At 37.8% G+C, this 11,264-nt stretch overlaps 1 protein-coding gene across 1 annotated transcript; it reads left to right on the top strand.

Moving 5' to 3' along the window:
- Nucleotides 1-6,395: 6,395 nt before the first annotated feature.
- On the top strand, nt 6,396-10,780 carry LOC130571057 (metalloproteinase inhibitor 4-like). The gene is made up of 5 exons (XM_057361740.1): nt 6,396-6,653; nt 7,959-8,041; nt 8,247-8,352; nt 9,930-10,054; nt 10,410-10,780. The coding sequence occupies exons 1-5, from the start codon at nt 6,650-6,652 to the stop codon at nt 10,620-10,622; spliced, it is 531 nt and encodes a 176-aa protein (XP_057217723.1). The 5' UTR covers nt 6,396-6,649; the 3' UTR covers nt 10,623-10,780.
- The last annotated feature ends 484 nt before the right edge of the window (nt 10,781-11,264 follow it).

Genomic DNA, 11,264 nt, shown 5'->3' on the forward strand with positions numbered 1-11,264 from the left:
GTTTGATATACTGTGATTTTTTTAGGAATTAACATATTCACAATCTGTTAAACCACTTTAACACACAACGACATCAAGAATCTGCATATGAAACTCAACAATGGTGACAATCAACAAAAGAAAGCTTCATGCTGCAATGCATGCTGGGTGATCTGTTTATCTGAATTATTTTGACGATTGTCATCATTGTTGAGGGTTGTATGATGAGGGTTGATGTCAGTGAAATATGTTTGTTTATTTTCTCTCAATACTTGTGCATTGACTAGCCAGAGCACTCAGACCAGTCATCAATTGATCAATAATGTTTAAAACTAATACATTTTATTACAGCCTGACAATTTCCATGAGAACAACCCCAACTTTTGTAAAAGCATGTCTGTCTTTCACAGTGCACAAGTGTTTTTATAACACTATTACATGACCTGAACGAATTAATTTAACAAAAGTCAAGGATCAAGAGCCCAACTAAAGCAAACACTGATCACAATAATGGTTATTATTGTGGGTACAAAACTCATTTCACAGAGTCTCATTTCATTTATTTCCATGTGAAAACTGAAAGTAGTCTGATAAACTCCAGATTTGAACCAGTTTTTACATTGTACCAAGGTCCCCTGTACGTCAATATCAGACGTTCAGAAAACGTAATAATGGGCCAATAAAGGACGTCTTTTCAACATCGAAAGATGCAGAAAAGACATCTTTTTGACATATCTTTGGTCAGGGGGAAGTCATAATTGTAATAAAATTACCTTTACTACACTTACTATGTGGCCTTTTTTACCCTCAGCTAATAATATTTTTAAACTAATATCAGTCTAAGTAAATAAAACACAGTGTACATGCCATGGTATATTTAATGCACTGAGCACTCTATGAGCTCGGTGCCAGTTTTATTGTTTCCACCAAACATTTAACATATTCTTGAAGATTTCTATAGGTCTTGTCTCAGATCTCTTGTCCTAGGACTCGGACTTGACTCGGACTCGACCCTCCCTGGACTCGGTCTTGACTCGAACTCGACCTACTCTGGACTCGGTCTTGACTCGAACTCGACCTACTCTGGACTCGGACTTGACTCGGACTCGAATGAGCTGGTCTCGACAACACTGCATTTTTGTAAAAGCAACATACAGTCCTGCTCACCATTATTGGCACCCTTAGTAAATATGAGCAAAGAAGGCTGTAAAAATAAATCTGCATTGTTTCTCCTTCTGATCTTTTATTTAAAAAATATACAATATTCCAAGCAGTCTTCTGTGCTCGTATTTACCAAGGGTGTCAACTAAGGCATAGACCTGGCTTAAGCTAAACCTTGTCTGTGAAACCGGGCCAATGAATGTTTCTAGAGTTCAGACAGCCTGGTATTTGGCTCCTGTCGATGTTTGCTAAAAAAGGCACAGTGCCTGGGAACTGAACTCACAACCTTTGTGTTGGTATAACCAAAAAATACATTTAAATATATTATCAATAACAAACTCTGTTAGTGTATAACACAAAAATACTTAGGTTACTGTACACTGTAAAAATGCTATTAAACACCTTGAATATTCTGGCATTTTTTGTAAAGTAAAATTAAATGTTTTAGTGTTATTTTGTATTATTTTATTTTATTATGAGTAAATATTTTTTTTAGCTTTTAAAATTTGCAATTCATATTTAAGGAGCCCATGAAAGGGTTTGACAAACGTTGTTTGTTGACATATTTTCTGTGAGAACAAGAGGAGCTTGTATTTTTTTAATTGCCAGTAAGTTTTATTAAACATATTGTAAATTGTGATTGTGAAGTCAGGAGGTAATTTAAATGGAAACATTCTACAGAGCATTTAATGGACTAAACTTGGATACGCCCCTGTGAACAAGACAGGACTTCATGTATTTTAATTCCATCTATATTTTGTTAATCTTATGTTTAGTGGGAAGAGAAATGCTGCAAATTTTAAAAGGCTAATTAAGTAATGTAGCAATGTTTTTTGCCATGACATGCAAACTAAAAGCCACAAAATATTATTTCAGATTTCATAGTCTTTAAAGGCTTTTTTATAAAACTCACTTGTCAGTCATAGCCACTTGCTCCAGCATAGCAGAGCCTGTGTTTGACTTCCAGTTGCCAGAGATGGATGTTCTCCTGTGGATTAAAATAATTACTTATGTCACACACAATATATCACATTCTATCTGTGGAATGATTTGGCTAAACCTCATTACAATGCATCTGTAGTTTGATATTATACAACACAAAGGAATACTTGAATCACCAAGGCACAGGCGATAAGACAGAATTTGTGTCTATATTTATTACAAATGGATTGTGATGTTATAACTGAATTTATCCAACCATCGAATAACTAATATAAAGACTATACACTGTAATTAAATGTATCATATCAATGCTGCAATTGGTTTTATTTAGAAAAATTACTACACTTTAAAAAAAATGTTTGTTCAAACAAGTACCTGGTTGCATTAAAATGTTGTGTAATTCAATTAAAAAAAATAGGCAGCAAGTTAAGTTAACTAATATTTTAAAGTTGAATTAACTAAAAATTTTAAGGCAACCAGGTCAGTTATTTTTTAAGTTGAACCAGCACAAAACAACAAATAATTTTTTACAGTGTATACGTGTGAATGGGTTTTTGGGTGTTTTTCTCCTATTCAACTAGCATGCATCTGTAGGTGCAAGCGTACTTACATGTAAGCTTTATAATCAGATCCAATCTTCTGGACCCTGATGTCATATTTAGCATCAATAAATGGCTCTGTGGTTGTGTATGTCTGAGTAATAGCCACGACACTTGCAATGTCTTGGAAGTCGCTATGATTGTCAACTTTCACCTGTCAGGGGAACAAGCATAGTTTCTAAATAAACATCTAAGAGTTAAGAGGTTTCCAGTCACTGCCATTGGTCGGAAAACAGGTAGACCTGCCCCAACTTCAAAATCAGGGAACACACCAAGCCGACAAACTACCACAGACGAAAAGTGGGCTGTAAGGGTCAGCTCACGTTGACTGCGTCTGGGTACAAAGTTGCCCAAAAACATCAAGCCAACAGTCGAAACCCGACAGCCAAGTAGCATGTCGTTCTGCCCCTGCGGGTGAGGAAATGATTCTGTCACAGTCCTACCTTCTTGTTTATGAATTCCTAGTTGTGTGGCAGCATCGGGACAGAGCCCTTAGGTTTTATGTGAAAAAGCCATGAGTTTTGTTTTTTGCCATGAGCCATGTTTTTTACTTCTCATGTGTTTTCTCGTGTCTCGTCATTATCCCCGCACCTCTCGTTTCATGTATTGCCTCCCTGCCGTGTCTAATGTTTCCCACCTGCCCTGTGTCATTATCCCTCGTTTGTCTTCTCCTATAAATGCCCTCATGTTTCTTTGTCCGGTGCTGGTGTATTGTATATGGTGTCGTCGAGTGCCTTTCGTGTGCCATGTTCGCTGTGTTCCTGTTTTCTGTGTAATCCCCGTCCAGTAGTAATTTTTCAGTCAAGTTTTTGTCTAAGTGTTGTTTATTTTTAGTTTAGTGTCAGTTAGCCTGCGTCCTGTTGTTTGTATTATTATTTTGTGACCTTTCGTTTTACCCCATCGAGGGTGTTTTGTTTTGTACCTTTTGTTTTGTTAAAAGAATAAAACCCCTGCACTCCCGCCTGCCTGCAACTGGGTTCTCCCTTCCCCGCATTCGTGACAGATTCTCCATACCAGCAGGTGGCAGTAGTCGGTATCTAATACTAAAAACGGGAAACCAGAAGAAGGTAGTAGTAGCGAACCCTCAGGGCCATCTAGGCCCTCTGTGATTACTTAAACTATTGTAGAAATAATATTTAAAAATGTACAAATATTATTTTCAATAAAAGTCGGCCAATTTTCCCTATTAGATATGTATTTTTGACTTCCTGGATCGGTGCGGACTCTATCCATGTGAGATTTCCAAGTCACAGGTCTGTGATGTAATATGCTGTCTGCGCAGCCTGCGTGTGCTGCAAGAAGACGAACGCATGCTTCGGTGGTGGGGGGGGATGGGGCTTCGATGAAGCTACAGCTTGACAGAACAAAAGTAAATCAGTGAAAGAGATTAGATATGTCAACTGCCATAAAACTTCAAAAGAAGAAGAAGAAATGCATGAAACATTATTCAAAACAGCATGTGGATGAACTTTATTATCAAGTCTCGAAAAAAAAAAAAAAACTGATAAACGTTGTTCAATCAAAACAGCAGGAGGAAGACTTTGTTATCAAGTAATTTGATCATTGAATTGTAAGTTATTTATGATTTATTAGGCTGCCGTACCTAAATTCATTCTGGTTGCCGATGTTCACAGTTATGTTGCTTAGCTTAGGCCGTTTCTCAATATGCGTTCTTCAGCGGTCTTGTGTCCTCGTGTTCTCGCTCTACGTCATCAAAAACCGTCAAAGTCCGGTTCCAATACTCAAGCACACAAGAACAGAGAATGCATGTTCCGGATGTGTTCTCGGTCTCAAGGATGCATCGTATGCAGCCTTGCGCGCATACGGAATCCGCTTGAAGTCCCAGAAGTCACTGCGGCGCAACCATCCAAGTTCTTTCTTCCGAGGCTGCTTCGCAAGACCGGTCTCCACAAGAACACAAGTCATTTTTTGTCAACTCTGGACGGGAAAAAAATACATTCTGGACATTGTTGAAGCTTATCAAAACGATGCCACAGCGAATGCGTGCCGTAATCAAAGCTAAAGGCAGTCCAACAAAATATTAGAGTGTGTGACTTTTTTTTTGGACAGGCAGTTTATTAAGATTTATTATAATTATAGTTTATTCACTGGTGAATCTCTGTTTACTGTCTGCTAGTGTAGTCACTGGTTCCCCTTCAGTCGGTCACACGGAGAATGCCTGGAGGTCCCCTACCCTCTTGATGGAAGCGAGCGCCAGCAAGAGTGCTGTTTTCATCATCAGATGAGAAAGACTGGCGTCTCTGAGGGGCTCGAAAGGGGCCATACAAAGGCCCTGTAGGACCACATTAAGGTCCTAAGAGGGAACGGAGCACGAACCAGGTGACCAGGTCATGTTGGCCGAAGGACTTACCATCCACGAGATCATGATGAACGGCAATAGCAGATACACACATTTTCAGCGTGGACGGGGAGAGGTTGCTCTCGAGTCTCCTGTAGGAAGGCCAACGCTGACCCAATCGGGCAACTCCGTGGGTTCTCCCCTCAGGAAGAACACCAGGACGAGAAGAGACGCCACTTATAAGGGTATAAACGCCTAGTGGCAGGGTCTCTAGCCTGCAGGACGGTCTCCGCAGGCGGCAAGCCACTCAAGGTCTCCTTGTCCCATCCAGGGGGCAGACGTGGAGATTCTGGAAAGTATGTGTTTGAAGCTGATAGCCTCGCGGGCAGTGCTTCGACATGTGGCGCAGTTGCGCATCGGGCGACCTGAGTTCGATTCCCGTCTCGTGGTCCTTTCCCGATCCCACCCCCTTCTCTTTCCCACTTCGCTTCCTGTCCTCTTTCTAACCGAACTGTACAAATAAAGGCAATAACGCCCAAAAGAAATCTTAATAAAAGTGTGTGTTTGTTTATATGTTATGTGTGAACTTTTTACACGGTCCCTTACCACCTGCTTAAACAATATTCAATCTGCAAAATTGAATTAAAAAGAAATACAATCAACTAAAACACTGTAATATAATTTTTTGTTATAAAATGACAATATTCACTTTGAGTATTAATGTTAGATACCTTTCCCATTCCGGAGTGAGCGTGTCCGATCTTCACCACAACAGGAAATGTCGGCATTGAAATCTGGACAGCAGAATAAACAGAACATGCAGTTAGTCTTGTTTTCTCAGTTCACATTTGCATGTGTGCATTTTGCAGACTCTTTTATCCTAAGGGAATAACTAGTGCATGTAGTCTATACTGTCCTTGTCTTTGATCAGTATATGTTAATTTTAGGTAACAATTATAATAATATAACACTTAACAGTTTCTCTACAGACAAAGTAAAAGTGTAATACCATAACAGATATGTTTTAGTTTCTCCAGTGTGATCAATCTACAAATATAATCTAGAGCAGCATTTCTCAACCACGGGTTCAGGACCCAATAGAAGACCTCAAGATGACAATGATTTAAAATAAGACAAAGAAGCATTACCTTAAACAACTAATAAATATGGGCATTATTAGTATTTGGTTATTTTTATAGCAAACAATTATCTCTAGAATATTTTATTGACAGAAATGTGTGCAGTGTGTAGTATGTGGCTTTCTATGACAATGCATTAATGTTATTCAAAATTGTATTATAATGGAGTCTTTTAATATGAAGATTTGAACCTTCAAATCTTTGCCAATTTTTAAACACACACGAATGTGGGAGGAGTGGTTAGAGGGGCGGATCCCTCTCTCAGGCAGACACGTATAAATTACAAAATACGTCCACTTCCCCCGCGGGCTGAAGACCACAACAGAGAGAAAAGGAGAAATTCATCGCTGCCTGAATCAGACCTAATAAACATATTTTAGAAGTATACCATCAGTCTTGTGCTGTACATGATGGGCGTCACACTGTTGGGTGTTGTGCTGATCTTATTGTCTGTAGGGCTGAATATACAGACAGCATAGAGCTGCAGCTGTTACCCAAGTCACCCACAACATCACTTCTGCACTTCTGAAATGGGTACGTCGAATCTAAAATCAACATTATTTATTCAAGTCTTCTAATACTTTTTATAAGATTTTCTAAAACTGCAGAACACATTTACCTGAAGGGAACACTGTTTTTCATTTGATTTGTCATGTATCTATAAAACCATGAGCAATTTCCAATACCATTTTTCATTTCTTATTACACTCTGAAAAATCAAGGTGCTTCATGATGCCATAGAATAACTTTTCCATAAGGAACCATTAACATCCGAAGAACCTTTCTGTCTTACAAAAGATTCTTTGTGGCGAAAAAAGGTTTTTTTAAAGGTCAGAAAGAGATGGTTCTTTAAAGAACCTTTGACTGAATGGTTCTTTGTACCTTTTAATTATCTGAATCCTTTTTATGCTACAAAGAACCTTATGTGATACAAAAAGGTTCACTCTTAAAAATAAAGGTGCTTAAACAGTTCTTTACATTGATGCCAGAAGAGCCATTTTTGGTTCCACAAAGAACCCTTCAGCCAAAGGTTCTTTAAACAACCATCTTTCTTACTCTATAATCTGAAGAACCTTTTTTCACCATAAAGAACCTTTTGTGAAACAGGTTCTTCAGATGTTAAAGGTTCTTTATGGAACCAAAACGTTCTTCTATGGCATCGTTTATTAATAAGAGTGTCTATTTACACTGAGTACAAATAGCCCACCTTGTTGGCAGAGAGACTATTGGCACTAGTTCCGCTCACCAATATGTGATTGGAATAAAAAAAGTGTAAAAACGACGCCATTTCAAACAGTGACTCCAGTGGCATAAAGTGTAAAGTCTGTATAGATTTGACATGGAAGACTGGGGTTCTAATCCACGTCTCGCTGAAATTGCTCTTTTTACCTTTTTCTGTCACATTACAGATCATTAAGGCATTTGTTTTCAGTAAAAGTGATTTAAGACTTAAAATTCATTTTTATTTATACAGTTTAGGGTGAGGTTAAGGGTAGGTGTAGTGCTTTTATATCTCAATAAATTGCCATCATTGTCATAATTTTTATAAATATAATGATTTACACTCTGTTATTTATGCTTAATGTTTAATGCACAACAATACTGAGTTGCAAATAGTAACGTCATCTGCCACTATTTATAAGTACCAATAGCATCTAACTATTATTTCCACTTAATCCAAAGAAAATACAGCTATTTTCGGTTAGTGTAAATAGCATATCGCTAAGAAATGCTGCTATGTAAACAGAACCTACTGCTATTTAAACTTAGTGAAAATAACCGCTGCCTTATTTTCAAGAGGGTTCAAAACAGCATTTCTGACACTTTATTTTCCATCAGTGATTTTAGCGGAGATAACCAGAGAGGAGGAAGTTATTGAGAATGAAGAGGCGTTAATTCGGTATGAAATCAAAATAATCGAGGTGAGCTGCTTTTCTTGCACTTTCAAACATCTGTATATTTCAGAAGAACGTAAAAGCTTTTCATGGGACATCTCTGCTTATGTTTCAATCAGATTCAAAATTTTAATGGAATAATGTTAAACAGGACAATGTTAGTCTTTAATCTAAAGAATAAAATACCACAAATATAAATGTAGGCATAATAATGTAGATTTCTATTTTTCAGGAATTTAACGGTTTTAACAAAGCAGAGGGAATTCAGTATGTTTATACATATCAAGATGAAGGCATATGTGGCGTTAAACTGGACAAGAAGCGATACGTGCTTACAGGTAAAATCATTTACACCTTTGCGTTTCACATTGAAATAAAATTTACCATGAAATCAAAACTTTTTTTCAGGACAAAACTGTTTGTCATAGACCCATGAATGAGGTGTATTACGGAGAGGTGTGCTATGAGTTTTCGTTAACACTTATATCCCTTGTATAGGGACCAATTCTCACCATTAACTAGTTGCTTATTAGCATGCATATTATTAGAATATTGACTGTTTATTCGCATTTATAAAGCACATGTTCTGCATGACCATATTCTACATCCCTAATCCTACCCAATACCTACACCTAACAACTATTATATTAACTATTAACCAATTTAGGAGTTTATTGAGGCAAAAGTCATAGTTAATGGTTTGTTAATAGCGAGAATTGGACCTTAAAACGGCCGTATCTCAGACAGTTTCTGCATATCTTATGTTAATCTCGAGTACTTAGAGAATAGTATCGCAAATATCTTCAAATATCCGTAGAGTCTTTAGTTTGATAAAAGACAGATACAGCTGTACGATTTTTCCAAAGCCATACGACATGTGCCGGGGGGATGGACTGGCATAACTAAAGCATGTGCGCACCCGTTGCCAACAAAACACAGACATATGACTCAGTTTGACTTACCGCGTACAGTTCATGTCTGGCATCTTTTAGCACTGGGACCGCGCCATCTATCAGTTTCAAACGATCTCCAAATCCAGCGTTATATCCACCGTTTATATAACATCCATCACTGAAATGGCGTGAACAAACAAATACACCTCCACTTCTCTCAGTATCGCTAGAGTATCGAGCTGCAGGCCAACAATTGCCCAATAAGGGACTAAGAAAAGTTGTTACGAAATGGATTTTCATGTTGGAAAAAAACTTTCCGAAACCTATACGAATGCTGGGGGAGTGTTTTGAGCACAGAAATACTACGTCATATGTCCAACTCGTTTTTTGACAAGTTGACCATGTCAAACATGAGAAGACATCACATTCAACATTGTACAATAAATAAGTCACAATGCATGAAACACCATTGCACGGCCGCTTTAAAATAAAGTGTGACCGAATTTTCTAATGATTGGGTGTACTGTACAATGTTAATCGGGCGAGTGAAAAATCGTGGAGAAAATCCCATAGGCTTGACTATTGCATGAAATATTTGCAGGGACGGACTGGCCATCTGGAGCACCGTGACTTTCCCCCCACCCTAGCAACCGTACAAACACATGTATAAGCCACCCTTTGGAACCAACTACTTCCATACTATATAGTAGCCGGAATTCAGAATGGGGGTATATAGACATTGGGGTGGGCTCTTTTATTTTCTTTGACAAACCAGTTTGTAAGTATCACAATGGTAACTGTGTTGCCACATCCTAGCAACTTATAAGAGTACCCTAACAACCATATAGCAATACGAAAAAGCCATATCCCAAATTCACAACATCGTACGGACTTGGTATTCTATCTTGAGCACTTTAGAAACTGCCCATTGCCGAATTTTGCATTGCATGCAGCACTCACATATAAACATATACAAATATCAAGAAGAATGTATCATTTCTGTTTTCTTTTTGTTTTTAAAGGATACCGGTATAAAGATGATGGGATCATGGTAAAGTTGTGTAACCTTATCAAGCGATGGGATGATTTCTCCTTAACAAAGCAAGAAAATCTCAAACAAACATATAAGATGGGCTGTAACTGCACGGTAATGACGTACAGCATGCAAAACCTTGAAAAAGTTTACTTTGGTATTTACTTTTATTTTCTACCAAAACTAGCCAACCTTGCCATGCAAGTCTTCATTAAAAAGGATGCATATTGATTTGTTAAGACAAGATAGTTTTCCCAAAATAACAATTCTGTCATGATTTTTTTTCAAGCTCTTCTAAAACTGTGTTACAGGCTTTGTTATTTGTCACAAAAGTCGCAATGTTATTGAAAAAAACTATTACTATAACATACTGTAGACAGGGTAGTCAAACACGTCAAAAAAGGATTGACTCATGTCAATGTCCAACTGTACGACAGCTCAAACTCATGTCAAACTGTCATCTCCACAGATCTCTATGTGTCCTGGCAGTCCATGTTGTTCCCAATCTAAGAAAGAATGTATGTGGAAAACCAACTCTCCTCAGACTCTGGAGTACGCCTGTCTGGAGGACAGTGACGGCATCTGTAGCTGGTACTGGGCAGGTTCAAAAGCTGATGAAGATGCAATGTGCAAACCCAAAGGGTGGAGCATTTTCTCATTCTTAAAGAAGATATTTGGTTGATGCTGAGACTCACTGTTCTTTATAAATGCTTATTCAGCTTGAGTCCATTTTTAACTTTTAGAGAGGAAAGACCCCATTCTTTACCCCAATGACTTTGAAGTTTCCATAAGCAAATTAAACACCTTTGTATGTAAAAAATAAATGTGTTTGTCTTTTACTTTTATTAGGAAACGTAAGAATGCATGAAACAGGATATTTTTCTGTATCTTTGACTTTAATAAAAATGCATACGGTGTAACACGTCTAAAAGCACCATATGAAAAATTCCTCTCAAAACTCTAAATCGAAAAAAATTTCACCACAATGTTTAATATTCTGTGAAATTCTAAATTTTGTGGCTATGCCACGAACGGTCGTGAGACTGGGTTGCAAAACAACATGACATGCTCAAAATTTAAGTATTGCAAAATGTTTTTATATTTTTATGGTTTTGTTAAAGTAATGTATGACTCCAGGGGTGTAAAAGTGTTTAGAAATTATACTTACAGTAAGTGAAAGCCCTGTTGAAAAAGACAGCATATGCTGTGTTAGCTATGTTTTGATGCTGGTTTGTGCAGGGCTGCGTTCAGCCCGAACAAAATGTTTTTTTTTTAAACGGAAACGGTGGTGCGGTTGAACACCCTGTTGTGATGTCGCAAGAGT

Source organism: Triplophysa rosa, linkage group LG20 (assembly GCF_024868665.1).
Source record: "Triplophysa rosa linkage group LG20, Trosa_1v2, whole genome shotgun sequence".
NCBI lineage: Eukaryota > Metazoa > Chordata > Actinopteri > Cypriniformes > Nemacheilidae > Triplophysa > Triplophysa rosa.